We start from the raw sequence: 21,950 nt of genomic DNA on the forward strand, positions 1-21,950 counted from the left end.
CTGGCTTCCAGGTTAAGTGGGCATTGTGTCAAGAAGCAGTGCGGGTTGGCTGGGTTGTGTTTGAGGAAGCACAGCTCTCGACCTTCGCCTCTCCCGAGTCCGTACGGGAGTTGTAGACTAACTACCAATTGGGAAGAAAAAAGGGGTTACATATTTATTTTTTAAAGTTAGGTAACACTTGCAATTCACACACACACAAATTCCTCTAGCCATATGAGCTCACTGAAATGAATGACTATATTCCCTAGGTGTGAATTACGATTCATTCAGGACACAAATATTGCTTTACCCAGAGTGTAAATATTGAATCACTCACACATTACATTGAAAACTAATATAAATCAAACTAAAGTGCCATGGGTGAAACAAAAACACTTAGGCTTCACAGATTAATTCATCACAAACAACTTCATTCATTTAGAGCTATTCAGCCACCCAATCAACAGTGTTTAATCAGTAACAAATGGTACAAAATATAGCAGCCACATTCACCATACCACAGAGACTACAAAAATGAATCAGGTACAACAGCACAAATTGAAACAACCAAGTCATTCACTTTACAGTACAGAGTATTTGATCATGTAACTTCCTGACTTTACATAGTACTGGCCATAAACCACAGTTAGTTGTTTAGGAACAGAAGGCTTCATCACAGGTTCTGATAACAAACATGAGTATGTGATGTAGTCCTTAATCATGATAAAGCTGGGCCCACTGTTCCCTGGCAGCCTGCGAACCCTTGGCCTGTGAAATTGAGCTTTGTTATCCTGCATCAAGAGGCTGGAGGGGTGTAAAGTAATCAGATTTGCGTTCCGCCTGTGTGTGTGTGATGGATAGGTGTGGAAGGAGCCACGGGTGTGTGCTCTCCCTCCCTCTATTTTACCTCAGGGACCCAAGGCTGCTTCCAACCAGGGATATAGCAGTTTACAAAAATTCTCATCCTCCCCCCCCCTCTGTATCGCTGCACTATCCTTTGCGTCTGTTGCCATGATGCTGCTCTTTGGCGTTGCCAAATGTTTTAGCAATTCCAACACGTCGCCTCCACCTAAATGCAGCTGGGTTCTCCATGAATCAGCGGAAGTTCAGTTGAGGCCACACCTGCCTCAGAGCATATTACCTCCTAGACTTAATACTGCAGCACACCCAACCTCCCTGTTCCCTACCAACTACCACAGTGAACACATGCTTCAATTTCTGCCTCAGCTTCTTTTAAAAACGACGGAGCAGCAGCATGCAGAGCAATTCAAAAATGTAGCCATAGCTTGAGTGCTCCCTGGTGGACAATCACAGAACTTGACACGTAATACACTGCAGTGCAATGAGAGAGGCCTGCCTCTTGAAGGGGGGAATGGTCATCATGGCTGCAACTACTGTATGCAGATAACCAAGAACATTCTAGACAAGAAAAATAATGTAGTTGGAACAACTGTCATGGAAGGGGAGAGAGTCTGATCTGATGACTGTATGAGGTGGTCATGCCTGCCGATCTGGCAATGGTAGAAGCTCTTCACACATTTTCAAAATGTTTGTTCTCGCCACTGTGCCCGGTGGCATTCCAGGAGCTTCCTCAAGGTCAGTCTTGGCTTTGCTGTCCACTTTCTCTTCTGAGCCTTCTTATATTTCTTAGCTGTTTAGGATTCCTCTTAGCCTTTTGAGCCTTAGCAGTTACTCCTTTTCGGGCTGCCTTACCGCAGTAGATGGAGGTATCTGGCAAAAGAGACAACAAATGGGTTAGACTACATAAGATGTCATACTGCCACTTTTCCACTATCAGAACCAGGGAAAACTAGACCTAAGGACAGCCAAGCATGTTGGTTCAAGGAAGTAAACATGTATTCTTAAACTAATTGTATATTTTGCCGCATAGTGCCAAGGCTGCAAATACTGATAATAAGTGGGGACATCTCTTAATCTCACACAACTGAAAGAAAGTAATACTCAAGAAAATAAAAGGTGCCACTGTGTAGCTTTACTTACAGCAAGGACTAAAGGCTCTAACAACAAAGCTCTTCACTTCCAGTAGCTCTCTATTCTCTGCCGAATCTTTCCTGGCCTGGAATGTTGAGAAGTGTATTGCTAGCCACCAGTCCTTTCTGTACCCCATCTCCACTGCAAAAGTCTTCAGCCATTGTTTTCTAAAGGAAAATATAAATCCGTGGAATTGGCACAAATTAAGCATGACATAAGGACTTGCCAATTCACCATGAGAAGAGATAAGCAATGTATGCCGAATTTAATTTCTTCAAAAGGGAGTGCATTTTCAATGTTTTTCAATTCATGCAGCCATCCTTACTTCATCTTCAGTCTCTTGATGATGTTCATCAAATGGTTCCAGACATCCAAGTTGCTCCTCCAACTGGAGTAGTCCAGGAGATCCAGAACCACACCTAGAGCCTTCTGAAGATCACCCTCTTTCTCTGGGAAAAAAAACCTCATCCTTTACTATGAACACCTTCATAGGACCAACATCGATGTGAAGAGCACATCCACCAAACACATTAATCTGAGTGCGTAAAAGCCACCGAGGACAGAAACACACACAACATTGAAAAATGACTAAAACATCAAGATAGACTTTAAAATGGCTCGTTTTCCCCTCATTTTACACCCCATTGTCCCTTTAAGACTCAAAATCAATATATTGTTATTATTATTCTATATTCACATACCCGACTGTACCAGAAGAGAACAGTATTCCGGCATCAACTCATGACTTGGGACCAATGTATGCAGGATCTAAGGCAAATGTAATCGAAAACATGGACTCATTAAACAGTACAGTACCAGTAGGCTATTGAGGGGCAGAGTGCAGGACTAACTGTAGCCTAGAGATTTCTGGGTAGCAATCAAGTACCTTACTGTGATTGTTTTAAAATGAAATGGTCAAAAAGAAACAAATTGCTTCTTAGCAAAGAACCATTTCTCAAGCAAGAATTTTGCTAGTACTGTCTGGGAGTGGCCTTTGTGGGGAGGGGAAATCCGAAAACTAGCTGTTATTGGCAGAGACGTTTGGAACGCTCTTTCTTATTGGTCTATTAACCAATTTACCACCTGGTGATGTCACCAAAACTCCACCCCAACAAAACAGGCGGACATTTCAGGCATCTCTTCAAACAACTCATAAACTAAAAGGACGTTATAATTTTCACAGTATTATTCAAACCTGTGGAAATGTATATAAAACACAGGAAAATCATTTTACTGCACTGGGCCTTCAATAATGATAATAGTGCCCAACATTTCAGCTAGATTCCCCTGTTAAGAACAGAAATGGCCTCAGTACTACCTTCAGCACTTTCAGAAGTTTCTTCAGTGGGTGGTTATGTTTCTTCATGTACCGGTATAGGTAGACATGGGCATTGGGGTTGGGGGGGAAACTGTTGTCATAGGCATAGTCATATAGAACCTTCACAGCTCCCTCGTGATCGTTGTAGAATTCCAGCATCTGCCATTGGCACACGCAAGTCAAAACATTAGATCATCATAGGTAGTCTGATAAGGGAAAGTAGTTCAATGATGGAAAAGTAATACAATGATGGAAAAAGAGGATGCCAGGGGCCATGTTTAGTAGGGCAAATTGTAGCAAATCGTTTTGAAACGGAAAAATGAAAACAAGTATTTTTACTGGACAAATTCAGGTAGTATGTTACCGTTCGATTTGGAAATTGTTCATGTTTCATGCATACTGAACACGAAGCAGTACTTACATCAATGTAACTCAGAACAAAAGGATCCCAGACACCAGGAAGCTTCATGATCTCCTTTAGGTTCACAGAAGATTGTCGGAAGTAGCTATGCATTTCTTGGTTGACAGCTGCATCATACTCATCTAAAATATGTCAAAGTCCATGTTAAGCTAAAGCACAACCACAGGTTATGGTTACCTTTTATTTGGCCATGCTTTTTGAAATGTATTGGTATTGTCCCTAAAGGCACAGTTACATTATCTGGCCAGTAGATGGTGACGTAACATAAGGATTTCTACTATCCCAATTAGAGGTCGACAGATTATGATTTTTCAACGCCAATACCGATTATTGGAGGACCCAAAAAAAGCCGATACCGATTAAATCGGACGATTTAAAATATATATATTTGTAATAATGACAATTACAACAATACTGAATGAACACTTATTTTAACTTAATATAATACATCAATAAAATCAATTTAGCCTCAAATAAATAATGAAACATGTTCAATTTGGTTTAAATAATGCAAAAACAAAGTGTTGGAGAAGAAAGTAAAAGTGCAATATGTGCCATGTAAAAAATCTAAAGTTTAAGTTCCTTGCTCAGAACATGAGAACATATGAAAGCTGGTGGTTCCTTTTAACATGAGTCTTCAATATTCCCAGTTAAGAAGTTTTAGGTTGTAGTTATTATAGGACTATTTCTCTCTATACGATTTGTATTTCATATACCTTTGACTATTGGATGTTCTCATAGGCACTTTAGTATTGCCAGTGTAACAGTATAGCTTCCGTCGTCCCTCTCCTCGCCCCTACCTGGGCTCGAACCAGGAACACATCGACAACAGCCACCCTCGAAGCAGCGTTACCCATGCAGAGCAAGGGGAACAACCACTCCAAGTCTCAGAGCGAATGACGTTTGAAACGCTATTAGCGCACACCCCGCTAACTAGCTAATTTCACATCGGTTACACCAGCCTAATCTCGAGAGTTGATAGGCTTGAAGTCGTAAATAGCTAAATTCTTGAAGCACAGCGAAGAGCTGCTGGCAAAACGCACGAAAGTGCAGTTTGAATGAATGCTTACGAGCCTGCTGGTGCCTACCACCGCTCAGTCAGACTGCTCTATCAAATTATAGACTTAATTATAACATAATAACACACAGAAATACGAGCCTTATGTCATTAATATGGTCAAATCCGGAAACTATCATCTCGAAAACAAGACGTTTATTCTTTCAGTGAAATACAGAACCGTTCCGTATTTTATCTAACGGTTGGCATCCCTAAGTCTAAATATTCCTGTTACATTGCACAACCATCAATGTTATGTCATAATTACATAAAATGCTGGCAAATTAGGCGGCCCAAAACTGTTGCATATACACTGACTCTGCGTGCAATGAACGCAAGAGAAGTGACACAATTTCACCTGGTTAAAATTGCCTGCTAACCTGGATTTCTTTTAGCTAAATATGCAGGTTTAAAAATATATACTTCTGTGTATCAATTTTAAGAAATGCATTGATGTTTATTGTTAGGTACAGTCGTGCAACGATTGCGATGCGCTTTTGTTAAATCATCCCACGTGTGGCGAAGTTGGCTAACTTTGTTAGGAAGAAATAATCTTCACAGTTCGCAACGAGTCATGTTAGCAGGCAATATTATCTAAATATGCAGGTTTAAAAATATATACTAGTGTATTGATTTTAAGAAAGGCGTTGATGTTTATGGTTAGGTACACACTGGAGCAACGACAGTCCTTTTTCGCGAATATGCACTGCATCGATTATATGCAACGCAGGACACGCTAGATAAACTAGTAATATCATCAACCATGTGTAGTTAACTAGTGATTATGATTGATTGTTTTTTATAAGATAAGTTTAATGCTAGCTAGCAACTTACCTTGGCTTCTACTGCATTCGCGTAACAGGCAGGCTCCTCGTGGAGTGCAATGTAATCAGGTGGTTAGAGCGTTGGACTAGTTAACTGTAAGGTTGCAAGATTGAATCCCCGAGCTGACAAGGTAAAAATCTGTCGATCTGCCCCTGAACGAGGCAGTTAACCCACCATTCCTAGGCCGTCATTGAAAATAAGAATGTGTTCTTAACTGACTTGCCTAGTTAAATAAAGGATAAATAAAGGTGTCAAAAATTACAGATTTCCGATTGTTATGAAAACTTGAAATCGGCCCTAATTAATCGGCCATTCCGATTAATCGGCCGACCTCTAATCCCAATGTCATTGAAACCAATGAATAATGGACACTTGGGGGTTGCCAGGTGTCCTCTTACCTGTGCTGGATGCAGTGGCTTTCTTGTCACACCAGATGAAGTAATCCAGGAAGCCACTATAGGCTTGGATCAGCCTAATCCTCTGGGACTGACCGGCTGACAGCTTGCCATACCTCCAGCTCTCAGCGATGGACAGCTGACGCTTGGCGTCCTCAAACTGCCCATTGACCAGGAGATGGAACGAGTGCTCCAGACAGACCTTCAGGACAAACCGATTCTTCAATGCACATTGGCATACATTTCCATTGCAAACACATTGTTTACACATTCCATCTATTTGTTTGTTTTTGAAGGTGTCATAATGGCTCATAACAAAAGTATAGACATGGTGACTGTCCTATATTAACTTTTTTTAACCCATTGACTTAGGGTCCTATAGTTGGGATGATAGTGTAGAGATCAAGAGGTCAATTAAGGAATATACCTTCAGGTAATGCTTTACTCCTGAGTGTTTCACTCGCTCATAGAAACTGTTGTAGTCTTCCAGCTTCGAGTCGGGATGGTGGTGTAGTATCTCTGTGCCTATCCTCCAAATTATCTGAAAGACAAAGTTTGAAGAAATCAAACTTTGCATTTATACAGTACTTCTTAGCTACTCTTTGTGAGAGTTCAGTCAGTGCAAAGATAGACCTACCTCAGCGTAGAGTTGTGGCATGTTTGCAGCGGTATCCTCCAGTGTCTGTGAGTAACTGGCCATGTACTCCGCGGCATCCTGCCATCTATGGTGCAGCAAGACCTCCCTGATGTGCTGGAGGCAGTTCCTTGTGGTCTTGTGAAAGCCAATCTCACGGGTTGTCTCTAATGAAACAACAGACATTGCTACTGGTTAATAAGAGCATCTTATGTATAGATGAAAACAATAAAATCGGGCATTAACATACACTACATGACCAAAGGTATGTGGACACCTGCACGTCAAACATCTCATTCCAAAATCATGGGCATTAAAATGGAGTTGTACCCCCCTTTGCTGACATAACAGCCTCCACTCTTCTGGGAAGGCTTTCCACTTGATGTTGGAACATTGCTGCGGGGACTTGCTTCCATTCAGCTACAAGAGCATTCGTGAGGTCGGGCACTGATGTTGGGCGATTTGGCCTGGCTGGCAGTCGGCGGTCCAATTCCTCCCGATGGGGTTGAGGTCAGGGCTCTGTGCTAGCCAGTCAAGTTCGTCCACATCGATCTCAACAAACCATTTCTGTATGGACTTTGTGCACAGGGGCATTGACATGCTGAAACAGGAAAGAGCCTTCCCCCAAAACTGTTGCCACAAAGTTTCAAGCACAGAATCGTCTAGAATGTCATTGTATGCTATAGCGCTAAGATCTCTTCACTGGAACTAAGGGGCCTACCCCAAACCATGAAAAACAGCCCCAGACCATTATTCCGCCTCCACTTTACAGTTGACACTATGCATTCGGGCAGGTAGTGTTCTCCTGGCATTCGCCAAACACAGATTCGTTCGGTGCTAGATGGTTAAAGCGTGATTCATCACTCCCGAGAATGCGTTTCCACTGCTCCAGAGTTCAATGACAGCGAGCTTTACACTACTCCCGCCGACGCTTGGAACCGCGCATGGGGATCTTAGGCTTGTGTGTGGCTGCTCAGCCACGGAAACCTATTTCATGAAGCTTCCGACGAACAGTTCTTGTGCTGAAGTTGCTTTCAGAGGCCGTTTGGAACTCGGTAGTGAGTGTTGCAACTGAGGATGATTTCTACGAGCTATGCGCTTCAGCACTCGGCAGTTGTTTGTGAGCTACCACTTCGCAGCTGAGCCGTTGTTGTTCCAATATGTTTCCACTTCACAATAACAGCACTTTCAGTTGGCAGCTCTAGCAGGGCAGAAACTTGACAAACTGACTTGTTGGAAAGGTGGCATCCTATGATGGTGCCACGTTGAAAGTCACTGAGCTCTTCAGTAAGGCCATTCTACTGCCAATGGTTGTCTATGGATATTGCATGGCTGTGTACTCGATTTTATACACCTGTCATCAACAGGTGTGGCTGAAATAGCCGAATTTACTAATGTGAAGGGGTGTCAACATACTTTTGTGTATATAGTACCAGTCAGTAAATAGCAGCTTGAACTAGCTAACTAGCTGGTTTAGCTTACTCAAGGGTTCACATATTCTACACACTCCATTTTATAAATTACCTTTAAATAAAGGAGGCGCCAGGGGAAGGTTTGGCTTCTTGATTCGTTTTCTGTTGATTGATTCATCGTCATCCGAAGACTCATTTTCGCCCTGTTCTTCTCCAGCCATCCTCAGTTCTGACTCCAGATCATCCATGACTCACCGTTCAAAGTTCGACCTATTTTCGTTAACAATCACGTGAAAGGCCACAACATATATTTGATGTAGGTTGTTTAGCAAAAACTGTGAATTTGCGCCAAACACCATGCACGATACAGGCGTCTTATCAGCGACACAAAAAAAGTACTTCCGGGTTACGGAAGTCGTTTTTCAAAATAAAAGTCGACCACGCAATAGTAGAAACGTGGCATTAATTATTCATGACAAAAATAATTGTCTTAACATTAACAATGATTCATATTTAAGTAATATTTGCATTCCATTTGGGGTTCAACACATGTTCCAAGGTCAAATAAAGGCCTCCAATACACTGTATATGAAATAGATATTGGTTTATAGGGAGAAAACTATTCTAGGTGCCAAAGTAAAAGTGGTGTTGGGATTACTCACTAGGGTCTGGTAGAATCTATATATGGTGTTATTTTATGGGGGACTGAGGTCTATGGCAACACTTTCTACTCCACCTAGTCCATAGCCCCAAATACAATACAGAGTACCACAGTATGAGTCATAATACCCATAAAATAAATTGTTCCAATCGTTTTTCCCTTACTGGATTATAGAAACACTTAAAATAAAGTCTGTGTTTCGTGTAGGCTTAGCTTTGAGTGACGTTTTGATAACCGTGTAAATCTCTCTAGGTCCAGGACAAGCTGACTTATCAATATATTCGCTTGTATTTACCCCTAAAAATGAAATGCTAATTATCTGCTAATGTGGCTATCATAAAGAACTAAAAATGCCATGAATGATCTGGATGAGACTGCCGAATCGAGACAAAGGTAAGAATCGCTTGATTAACTATATCTAATGTTAGCAAAATGTAGTAATGAATACATTTCTTTAAATTGACAATTCTGTGAACTGTTTTGTGCAAGTTTTAAATTGACACAATATACCTGTTTGCAAAGGTCAGCTAGAGATGACGTGCAGGAGCTTGCAGGGATTTGTAGTCTTGCATGTCTACTTTGACGCTAATTAGCATTTTAGAATCTGAGAGAAAATAGAGCATATATTGATGAAAGTCACCTTGTCCAAGAGTGATTTAAATGGTTATCAAAACGTCATGCCAGGGTAAGGCTACACGAAACACAGCCCTTAAGTGTTTCTAAAATTCCTTAAAGGGAAAAATGAATGGTGGAAAAACGATTGGAACCATTTCCCTGTTCGGGTATTATGACACCGCCACTTTGGGGCTCTATAGCTGGGATAGGCAACTCTGTTTCTTGAGTGCAGCAGGTACTACAGGATTTTGTTCCAACTAGGCACCACACCTGACCAACTGAGCTAATTGATCAATTGATCCAGGTTGGTAAATCAAAAACATGAAGGGTCTGCGGCACTCCAGGCCCATGGTTGCCTAGCCCTGCACTATAGGCCTATAAATTACATATTGGCTTAAATAGAAACAACTATTCTAGATGCTGAAATAAAGTGGGGTTGGGATTACTCACTAGGGTCTTCATTTTAATTTGACTTTATAACAAGAGGGCTTTGTGTTCGAGCCTATTTAAGAAATAAGAGGTAGGCCTACCTGTTTCACAGACAATTATAGGCTATACTATCCATAGATCTAACCTATATAATAATGATTTAACAACAATATACTGGAATAAAATATAATAAATTAGGGAAGGGAGTTCGTTGCAGAGGTCTGGTGTTGGTGGAAGAACTGGTAAAGGGTGGACCTAGTGCTAAAGTAGGAGTTGACTGTACTGATAGTGACGCTGTTGTCTGGGGTGATAAGCGTTAACTGTGGAGTTGACCGTACTGATAAATGCATAGATAAGAATAATTTGACACAACAGATGATAAATTAAAATAAGGCTCTTGAACCACCAAATCTGAAGCATAAATTGTATGAGGGTGGTATGGATGTTGTGAATGATCAGAAAGTTAAGACTCAAATTTTGTGTGGGGGGGGGACAAAAATGCATTTTGGGATTGTCATCATATTTCAATGGCAATACATTCCATTATGCAGCATAATGAAAAATGTGATTTCCAATTTTGTGAGGAAGTTGACAAAACCTTACAATGGCCAATTGGAAAACCAATTGTCACTAAACATAGTGTCAAAAATCTTAGGAATATGTGGGACAAGAATGGAGGTTTTGTTAATCAGCCTCAGCCTCAGTTTAGCCTCAGTTTTGTTAATCAGATTGAGGAATAGGTTGAGTTGACCAATCCGTTGGGCCGTCACCCATATGTAATGAAATAGGAGATGAGGATGACAGCACAAATTTAAGTCGGTGCAACAGTCCGACTAAACTAATTGATACAAAAACACCAAACACAGAGGGGGGAGGAGAAATGCAGTGAAAGGTAAATATGGTGAGGAATGTGTCACACAGCACAAGAAACCCCAAACACTTTTGTTTTTGTAAATCACCAAACTTTTGAATCTGCTACTTTTCTATGCAACTCAATCATGTTGAGTTCAAGTACAGCCATTGTAAAAATGGATTTAGTTTTAAAGGGGACTGTGACACAGCTATACAATCTATTGCTAGTGACAACAAAGTGAAATTAAATACAATGGTAAAACAGAGAATGTAAATGAGGCTCAGGCACAAAATCTTTGGTAGGCTCAGTGCCTCACTTCCCTAGAATAATGTAGGTAAGTAGGCCTCAAATAGTACTGGGGGAAATATTAATATTATTTATGGGGGGGGATTGAGATCATTTTAAACAATAAAGGCAATACTTGGGGAGATATTGAGAATAGGCAGAAAGGGCTCCCGAGTGGCGCAGCAGTCTAAGGCACTGCATCTCAGTACGAGCTGCATCACTAATCAAATCAAATGTATTGGTCACATACGTGTTCAGCAGATGTTATTGTGGGTGTAGCGAAATGCTTGTGCTTCTAGCTCCGGCAGTGCGGTAATATCTAACAAGTCATATCTAACAGTTTCATGACATATACCCAAAATATACGTAAATCTAAGTAAGGAATGGATATATACATATACACTACCGTTCAAAAGTTTGGGGTTACTTAGAAATTTCCTTGTTTTTGAAGAAAAAGCACATTTTTTGTCCATTAAAATAACATCAAATTGATCAGAAATAGGGTGTAGACATTGTTAATGTTGTAAATGACTATTGTAGCTGAAAATGGCAGATAGATTCTTAATGGAATATCTACATAGGCGTACAGAGGCCCATTATCAGCAACCAAACCCTTCTGCAATTATGTTAGCACAGCTGAAAACTGTTGTTCTGATTAAGGAAGCAATAGAACTGGCCTTCTTTAGACTAGTTGAGTATTTTTGAGCGTCAGACTGGCCAATAAAAATAAAAGATTAAGATTAAGACAATTAAAGTGACTAAGATACCTAGGAATGGTATAGAGTACAGTTTATACATATGAGATGAGTAATGCAAGACACGGAGACATTATTAAAGTGGCTAGTGTTTCATTTCCTTAAAGTGGCCAGTTATTCCTAATCTATGTCTATAGGCAGCAGCCTCTGATGTGCTGGAGATGGCTGTTTAACAGTCAGTAGTGTAGTATAGAATAAGGGTAGGTAACAACGCATCTGTCACACTGATCCTCAACACAGGAGCCCCTCAGGGGTTAGTGCTCAGTCCCATATGGGGGTGTCTCTGACAATTTTTAGGGCCTTCCTCTGACACCGCCTGGTATAGAGGTTCTGGATGGCAGAAAGCTTGGCCCCAGTGATGTACTGGGCCGTACGCACTACCCTCTGTAGGGTAGTGTAAATTATGAATACATAAAATAAAAATGTATACATAATAAACATTTACAGCCATGTTGGCAATTGGGCTGGCTGGTTCTGCTCGAGCATGAGCAGATGAAGCCTAAACGTCAGCAAATCCAAGGCTGGAACAATTCGCAGGATGTTGATCGTAGAGGCAAATATCAAAATCTGGGCAGACAATGTCAAAAATAAGAGCAAGGACATGAAACCAGAACGCAGAATAAAAACTTCTTATTGCGTCACAATATACGTTCTGATTCATTTTTTGATTTGACCTTTTGACCTTTATCTAGGCAAGTCAGTTAAAAATAATTTATTATTTACAATGACGGCCTAAACCCTAAACCCAGACAACGCTGGGACAATTGTGCGCTTCCCTATGGGACTCCCAATCACACCCCCATAAAAATTGTCAAAGACTCCAGCCACCCTAGTCATAGACTGTTCTCTCTGCTACCGGACGGCATGCGGTACCGGAGCGCCAAGTCTAGGTCCAAGTGGCTTCTAAACAGCTTCTAACCCCAAGCCATAAGTCTTCTGAACATCTAATCAAATGGCTACCCAGACTATTTGGATTGCCCCCCACCCCCTCTTTTACACCGCTGCTACTCTGATATTATCTATGCATAGTCACTTTAATAACTCTACCTACATGTACATATTACCTCGACTAACCAGTGCCCCCGCACATTGACTCAGTACCGTACCCCCTGTATATAGTCTCGCTATTGTAATTTTACTGCTGCTCTTTAATTACTTGTTCCTTTTATTTCTTATTCATATTTTTTCAACTGCATTGTTGGTTAATAAGGGCTTGTAAGTAAGCATTTCACTGTAAGGTCTACCTACACCTGTTGTATTCAGCGCATGTGACAAATAGAATTTGATTTGATTTATAGAATACAATACAGTATATACATATGAGATGGGTGATGCAATATGTAAACACAATTTAAAAGTGACTAAGATACAGTAGAATAGTGTGGAGTGCAGTTTATACATATTGTGACGACCCTCCTGCTCTGTCTGCCGTATTCTTTCGCTTTGCTCTTGTTTTCCTTATTAGGATGTTGGCGGGCGGGGCTGGGAGGGTCGTCAGCGACATGGGACACACCTGGGCCCGGGTGTGTCCCCGGATAAATGCACCAATTCCCCGTTCATTGGGGAGACTCTCTCCATGCAGACGCACTTATAGATTTCTGGTTGTGGCCGTTTGGTTGCTTTGGCACCTTTCAACACCCCTCATTATCACATTTATGCACACAAACACTCACACTACTGATTACACACACCATTGTTAATTGTATTTAGTTTACTTCAGTTAAGGAATAACAAAATATATTTATTATCTCCACAAGCCAGTTCGTGATGAGTAATGCTAGATACGGAAACATTATTAAAGTGGCTAGTGATCCATTTCTAAAATTGGCAGTGATTCAAAATCTTTGTCTATAGGCAGCCGCCTCTGATGTGCTAGTGATGTTTCGCAGTCTGATGGCCTTGAGATCGAGAGACTGAAAAACAGCTTCTGTCTACAGACCCTGGTTCGATTCCAGGCTGTATCACAACCAGCTGTGATTGGGAGTCCCATAGGGAAGCGCACAATTGTCCCAGCGTTGTCTGGGTTTAGGGTTTAGGCCGTCATTGTAAATAAGAAATTATCTTTAACTGACTTGCCTAGATAAAGGTCAAATCAAAAAAATGTAATAAAATAAATTGTCTTTGTTATAGGCCTGTAATTTGTTGCAATGCTTTTTTGTCATTTCATTGGCAATGACATGTGACTTGGATCATTACCGTCATTGAGTGTCCTCCCAAATGTGAGTAAAATGATGTCCTCTGTTTAATGGGGTGATTGTTGTCTAGTCGGATGGGAGTGGCTACTATTTTGATAACAGGTGAAACAAAAACAACTGGATCGCCAACCCTTAGCTTCGTCCAGCAACTACGCATTTGTATTAACATTTATTTGGTCAAATCTGACTTTTACAGGTTAATATAAATGTAGTTTATAGCCTATCCTGGAAATGTGAGTCCTATCCTCTCTGTTTGTTTTGGTACCCAGTGCCTGAAAAACAATGAACATGTGCTTTTGATGTATCATAATAAATCTGCGTTAGTCAGATAGTCCAATTGAATGGAGAAATCGAATGGGATATTGCGCTCACTTGTCAGTAAACTTGTGGACTGTTTAGTTCTATCCAACAAAGACGTGATAAACCCGAATCAGAACGTATATTGTGACGCAATAAGAAGTTTTTATTCTGCGTTCTGGTTTCATGTCCTTGCTCTTATTTTTGACATTGTCTGCCCAGATTTTGATGTTTGCCTCTACGATCAACATCCTGCGAATTGTTCCAGTTTTGGATTTGCTGACGTTTAGGCTCCATCTGCTCATGCTCGAGCAGAACCAGCCAGCCCAATTGCCAACATGGCTGTAAATGTTTATTATGTATACATTTTTATTTTATGTATTCATAATTTCATACCCAAAGCCGCAGTCGAAAGGATAGTCTCCGACTTCAAAAGATGTGCAGACGAGGAATGCAGTAGTAAGTACTTGGCGCTAAACTCAAGCGAACTTTCAGGATGCGTCCATCTTTCCATAGCTAGCTAGCTTGACCGGCGTTGTCATTTCAAAGGGATGAACTCGGCTAACCTAGCGCAACTGTCGTTAACGTTAGTTGTAAATACTGTAATGAAACAGTCAGGGAGCAGGTCTCGAACCCTCGACCTTCTAGCCCGAAGGGGTCGTTACACTACTCCCAACTTTCAAAGAGCGCGTCCTCGCGCTGGCTTGCGACTCTACGTCTTACAGGAACGCGCTCACCTGCCAAGCACACGCACTGTCGTGGATGCAAGGTCCGATCACTTCTGACACCAATATAATGAAACAGTAGGGAGCAGGTCTCGAACCCTCGACCTCCTAGCCCGAGGTCCGGCGCGCTATCGACTGAGCCGCAAAAGCATGGTCGTGCGGCAGAGTCGATTTCCGTGCTTATAAACCCAGGGTCGTTACACACCAACAATGCATAATAACCTAAGCTTGCTTAGTTGTAGCCGAAGCGAAGTCTCAGCCTGTGTTGGCTACTGCCTGACTAGTTGCCAAATTCTGGAACTAATAACTGTGCTTCTGTAGTAACTACGTTAGTAGCTTGCACCATGTAAACAAGCTTTCGGGCCTATATAGTTTCTTGAACCCAAAGGCAAAGCCACACAAGGGCCCATAGCTAATCCAAACTTGTGAACATTGACTAACTAACTACATGACAACTTGCCAATTGATCTGGCAGTCTTCTTAGTTAACTAACTAGTTAGCTACACACAATAATAGAGATGTGAGCTTAATTGTAATCAACTACTATAGTTACTTACTAAACTGACCATAAATATATCATACTTCTGCGTTGGCTTAGGAAGCAAATTGCAAGATGGTGTATAGGCCTGGTTAGCTATAAAGCTAGCTATTGTTGACATAAAATACTGGCATGTCATTAACCCCTCTGCTTGCAAGTTCTTCTCTTTTTACATCTACCTTATCAAGACAAAAACAATATTCTATTTACCCTTAATGCTTGGCTTTCCTTTTGGATACTCTGGCTCTGTAAAAAGAGAAGCAGATAAAACAAGGCTTACTTTAGTGATGTGTATTCTATTCACGCCCTGATTGTGCATGGGGCACATAGGGTGGACGCTGAGGTAATGGGCTGGAATCTTTGGTAGGCGTGAAACAACTGATCTTTGAATCATTCCTCTCCACAGTGCTCCTGTGCCGGGGGAAAGCTTTCAGCGATTTCACCGACCAGACTGTCGGTTTCTGTCATTTAAAAAAGGAGAGACTATATATGTCTACTATAAACTCTCAGGCCAAAGGACAAATATATGTGCAGTGAGTGTAAGTATGAGTTAATATTTAATTACAGTACCTGTCAAAAGTTTGGACACACCTACTCATTCAAGGGTTTTACTTCACTATTATTCTACAATGTAGAAAATATTAAAGACATCAAAACTTTGGAAAACACATGGAATCATGTAGCAACCAAAAAAGTGTTAAACAAATCAAATATATTTTAGATTCTTCAAAGTAGCCACCCATTGTCTTGATGACTGCTTTGCACAGACTTGGCATTCTGTCAACCAGCTTCATGAGGTAGTCACCTGGAATGCATTTCAATTAACAGGTGTGCCTTATTAAAATTGTATTTGTGGAATTTATTTCCTTCTTAATGCGTTTGATCCAGTTATGTTGTGACATGGTTGGGGTGGTATACAGAATATTTGGTAAAAGACCAAGTCCATATTATGGCAAGAACAGTGCAGTCGCAAAAACCATCAAGCACTATGATGAAACTGGCTCTTATGAGGACTGCCACACGAAAGGAAGACCCAGCGCTACCTCTGCTGCGAGTTAACTGCACCTCATATTGAAGCCCAAGAAAATGCTTCACAGAGTTCAAGTAACAGACATAGCCCAACATCCACTGATCAGAGGAGACTGCGTGAATCAGGCCTTCATTGTTGAATTGCTGCAAAGAAACCACTACTGAAGGACCCTAATATGAAGAAGAGACTTGCTTGGGCCTAGACATACGAGCAATGGACATTAGACTGGTGGAAATCTGTCCTTTGGTCTGATGAGTACAAATTTGAGAGTTTTGGTTCCAACCTTCGTGTCTTTCTGAGATGCAGAGTAGGTGAACGAATTATCTCCGCATGGGTGGTTCCCACCGTGAAGCATGGAAGAGGTGTGGGGGTGCTTTGCTGGTGACACTGTCTGTGATTTATTTAGAATTCAAGGCTCACTTAACCGGCATGGCTACCACAGCATTTTGCAGTGATATGCCATCCCATGTGGTTTGTGCTTAGTGGGACAATTATTTGTTTTTCAGCAGGACAATGACCCAACACACCTCCAGGCTGTGTAAGGGCTTTTTGACCACATTCACCCGACCTCAACCCAATTGAGATGGTTTGGGATGAATTGGACCACAGGGTGAAGGAAAAGCAGCCAACAAGAGCTCAACATATGTGGGAACTCCTTCAAGACTGTTGAAAAAGCATTCCTGTTTCAACAACACAACAAGCATTTTGCTACACCCGCAATTACATCTGCTAAACACGTGTATGTGACCAATAAAATTTGATTTGATTTGGGCTTCTTTGAAGAATATCAAATATATTTAGATATTTTTTGTACACTTTTTTGGGGTTACTACATGATTCCATATGTGTTATTTCATAGTTTTGATGTCTTCACTATTATTCTACAATGTAGAAAATAAAGAAAAACCCTTGAATGAGTAGGTGTGTCCAAACTTTTTACTGGTACTGTATGTGATAACATTGCAGTCTAGAATGAATGTTGAAGCTTTTTCTGTTTTGTTAACATGTTTCATTCTCTGTTTTGTTTCCATTTCTTACAATGGGTTGGTAACCGCTTTGGTTACTTCAATAAGGACCAACTCGTAATCAATCACATATACACTGAACAAGAATTGGAGATTCCTGCTGAGGTAAGTCAATAAATAGATGTTGGCCTAGTTCACTACTACCAATGCATCATCTCTTAAAACATTATCTGGAATGACTGAACTTCTTTCTGAAATAGGTAGTATGACTCAAACAATGTTTTCTTTTTCTTTTCAGGAAACCGACATTGTTTGCTTTGACACTGGACACGATAAGTTTGACAGTTATGACATTGATTCACTGTTAGGTTCCTCTTTATTGTTAACAGACAAGGAGGAATCTGTGCAAGTAACCACAGAGACTTTTTACCTAAACAAAAGTGCTGAGAGCACCACGGTGGAAGTGGATCTGAAGTGACACTGTTAGAAAATGATGAGATTGATAGGGATGTACCTGAGGACATTGATAAGGTTGTAGAGGTTCCACATAATGATGATCTGAGACATTTTGAGGCTTTAGAGTCCTCTCTGCCTCAGCCTGAAACTCTTGACACAAAGGGAGTGGAATCTAACACTGTACTTGAGACCACAGCTGAGAGGATCAAAGATTACCTTCAGAAAGATCTGCAGAGGACAGAGGACTCTGTGCTGTACAGTGTTGTTGAACCAGAGGAAGGTGAGATCAAAGAAACCCCCCCAGAACCTGAATCCAAAGATGATCCTGAGTTAGAAAATGCACCTGATGGTTTTTCAGAAGGCAGACCTATTCCTGAGTTAAACACCACACTTGGAATAACTTTTGATGCTGTCACTTCCAATGATGAGGACACTTGGAAGGTGACTCCATATGATGAGGAAAGTGACAAGACTGAATATCAGCAGGATGAGGAAAGTGATTATCATCTCAGGGAAACTCCATTGCTGGCTTTTTCTGAAGAAAGTTCTAATTTGGAACATGAGAACATTCCTGAATCTGATCAGACAGATGAGAAAGACAGTCTATCAGAGGTGCCTCATACACAGAAACAGGACTCCAAGGACAATAATATGTGGTCTGCATTTGGTGATACTGTTTTTTTGGTGACGAGGAGGATGATGACGAAGGTGAGATTACACCAGAGGAGCCTCCCAAAATTGAAGAACCCAAGGAGTCATTTGGCTGTTCTACTTCCTCTGAGCTAATCTTTGAGGAACCTGCGGACTCTAATTTCAGTGAGGATGTTGTCAAAGTACCTGATGAGGATTCTCAGACGTTGCAGTTTGAGGATGAATCTGAAGAAGGTGACATCAAACCTTCAACACCTCCTGCTGATGAGGCGAGTCCCTTTGAACACACTGAGGCTTTAGCAGAGAATCTTACAGAAGATGACAGCCCAGTCCCTAAATAGCTCTCACAGACAGACATGCTCTCAGACTTTGATAGTAAAATTAACGAATCAGAGCAGAAACAAGCTGTTGAAGAATTCCCCATACAAAAAGAGGAGTCAATAGATTTCTCACAAGTAGAGAATACATTTAAACAGGGTGGTACAGAGCTTTTCAGACTATTTCGAGAACCATACCAGAAGGTCCCAGATCCAAGTAAAAACACAATGGTGAAAGAGAGCCATCAAGAACTCCCCATAGAGGAGGAGGATTCAATACACCTAGAGGGGGAAGAGATTGAGGAAGAGTTGCTAGAGGATGAAAATGCAGTATTGTCTTCATCCAAAACTGAGCACACTGATGAAAATGACACAGAAAGTCTATCTGAATTTGGGTCAGAGCAACCCAATAATTATACACAAACCGATGTTGTATCCAGTGATGTGTTGGATGTGGTCCAACACGACGAGGCTATTGACATAGAACCTGAGGTGCATGAGACTGAAAATGATGCTGAAAGCCACACACCCTCACTTAAAGATAAAGTTCTGGATCCCCTTCCAAACAAAGAGGCGGAATACAGTGACAATGTGTTGAGGCTGACACTATTGCGAGACCGCTGCAAGGAGGAGGATATGGAGCGCCTCCAAAAGATTCTAGGTTTTCAGAACCTCATTAGGTTGGAGTTCCTGTTTTTTGACCTGGAGCTGAAGGCTGCCCGGCGGTCCCAGACAAACGTCAGTGAGGACATTGAAACGGTGCTGGAAGCCATTTTGGAAGCCTCTGAAACCCCAATCCTGGATGAGATTGAGAGGATGCTGGATGCCCATGAGAACACTGACCTGCAGCAGGAGGCTGGTGAGTTTCTTGAGGAAGCTTCCATCTTGGACGACTTCCAGGAATTGGTGTTCACCCTGCGTCAGAAGTACTCAACGGCCAGAAACAGTGCTCCCATGGCAGTGGGCAGTCAACTACACCCTGACACAGGTAATAATGCTTTTTTTCAGTTTATGTTCATGTCAGAGTATAGGAGGATTAAAACCTTTTGTTAAATAAATATTTGGAAAGTCTCATACATTGCTAATGACATGATAATAATGCCTGGAGATTTGGTTTGCAGAATAAGCTGTATTTAAGAAATGCCCAAGAAGTACAACAAAGTAAATAGTAATCTGTTGACAGAACAAATACACTTCCTGACAATGCCAGTTAGATTGCAATGCATGAACATTTACTCACTTTGAACCTCTCTGAATGTTTCAAAAGATGGGGATATGTCTGATGCGGAGGAAGAGAAGACATTCCCGCACTCTGTGGAGGACACAGACAAGGACAACCTCACTGTGACAGAATCGGGTGAAGAGACTAAGGCACCTGAGAAGCCTGCCCATGATGGTCACAAGATACCAGATATGGGCATTGAGGAGGATGGTGGGTACTTTAACAGAAACAAAGACAATCAGGCAAGCTCTAAAACTCCAGAAGAAATCCAGAGGGGTCCTCAAACTATTTTGGAAAATACCTTGGACATGGGACTTAGCGTAGACATAGATCACATGGATCACCCTCCCTCAAATTGTGGTGAGATGTAAACTGTATGCATTAACCTAATTTGCTTGTGCTGTATTTCCAGGATCTCTGGAGTCACCTCCTGTCACTGATTTCCATGAAGATGAGCAGAGTGTTTCATCATTCGTATCAGTGCTAATTTTATCTGGTCGTCTCGTCACCCTGTTTTATGAGTATCTTGGAATATATGGTGTTATGGTAAGTTACTTCATTTATTTCTCTCTTGTGAATGGGCTTTCCTTCCTATTGTAATTGACTAATTGCCTGCATGTAGTGCTTAGGACTCAAGTATTCATACTTATTTTATTATTGCTGGGACAATGCATGTATTATTTTTATTTGGGGGGCGGGATTTGCCATGCTGACAGCGTTACCCAACCCTTCACCTTTTTTCAACTGATAGTTGAGTACAGCACCGTTTCCGTTAAATGAAACGTTCCAGAACGTAAAAACATACTGAATCCAGCCCAGGTTCAGTGATCCTTTCCCATTTTTTTGTTGACTTGTTCTAGTGAAGTGTAGACTGAAGTTAAGTGTCTACAGCCGGTGTTTTGCTTATTGAGTGGGATATAAATGATACCCCCGCTCGTTTTACCAGGCTTTGTGCGTTTTGCTTAGAAAGTAATCACGTTCAGAACTCTAAAAGGAGGCTAGTAGACATGTTGTTGGCGAAGCAGAGCCAGCATTGGCAAGCTAACCTTCAAGCTTAGGTTATAGTAGCTAGAAAGATAGGTGCATATTGTCCTCTCCTGGGTAAAGAGAACCACGATGAAGGATCCTCTCCAGTAGTCGACTACGTTGATCAGTTGGTGAAATGAGGATTTTTGGGTTTACGCAAACGAGTTGCATTGCAAGTCACAAGCCAAACTAACTAGATAGCCAGCTCAACTATCAAAGTAACATACAGTAGTGATGGATTCGGAAGAAACAACCCCTTTGCCCCTGATGACAGAATCTGATCAACTGTCTGTCTTGTACTGTCTTTTGTACTTCGATATGTACGTAGTTGGCTACAATGTAGCTAGCTGGCTAGTCAAGTCTTAGGCCGCCATATGGCTGGCTGGCTAGCTACATTGAAACTGAATCTTGTTGGCAACTTCATTGTCTTGGGGAATGATTTTGTCCAACAATACCTAATGCATTTCCCAAATAGTTGCAGCCTAGAATGGATCACTTAATTGCTATTTTAGTGGAAGTGGAAGTTGCCTGTCCTCTTCCTCATTAAAATGTCTCACTTTCCAGACTAGCAGTATCCGTTCTTCCTATATCTGGGTCTCAGATCGAGAGGTGCCTTCAAGTTGTTGAATTTTGCTTTGACAGCTTCCCCTTACATAACTATCACTTGAGGTTACTTGCCATTAAAATCTACATGTGGCTCATGTCTAGTGATATGTTATGTAATCATCTGTTTTGTTTATTGGCCATTTTACAGGGTGAAAGGCTACATGATGCAATCTTTTGCACTCTAAATCCACATAGGCCTACGGCTTGTTAGTTAGATCCACTCTGTGGTGATTAATTTAGCTAATCCCTGAATTTCACTGAGCGACTGCGATGGAAGTTCTGTATTGTGGA

At 41.3% G+C, this 21,950-nt stretch overlaps 1 protein-coding gene across 1 annotated transcript; it reads right to left on the reverse strand.

Annotated features, from left to right (window-relative positions):
* Nucleotides 1–434: 434 nt before the first annotated feature.
* Nucleotides 435–8,411, reverse strand: taf1a (TATA box binding protein (TBP)-associated factor, RNA polymerase I, A). Its single transcript, XM_038962887.1, has 10 exons — nucleotides 8,146–8,411; nucleotides 6,625–6,788; nucleotides 6,415–6,528; nucleotides 5,991–6,189; nucleotides 3,711–3,832; nucleotides 3,290–3,448; nucleotides 2,673–2,739; nucleotides 2,297–2,420; nucleotides 1,981–2,138; nucleotides 435–1,710 (listed from the first exon to the last, which is right to left on the reverse strand). The coding sequence occupies exons 1-10, from the start codon at nucleotides 8,279–8,281 to the stop codon at nucleotides 1,577–1,579; spliced, it is 1,377 nt and encodes a 458-aa protein (XP_038818815.1). The 5' UTR covers nucleotides 8,282–8,411; the 3' UTR covers nucleotides 435–1,576.
* Nucleotides 8,412–21,950: the final 13,539 nt, after the last annotated feature.

This window comes from Salvelinus namaycush, chromosome 24 (genome assembly GCF_016432855.1).
Source record: "Salvelinus namaycush isolate Seneca chromosome 24, SaNama_1.0, whole genome shotgun sequence".
NCBI classification, from domain to species: domain Eukaryota; kingdom Metazoa; phylum Chordata; class Actinopteri; order Salmoniformes; family Salmonidae; genus Salvelinus; species Salvelinus namaycush.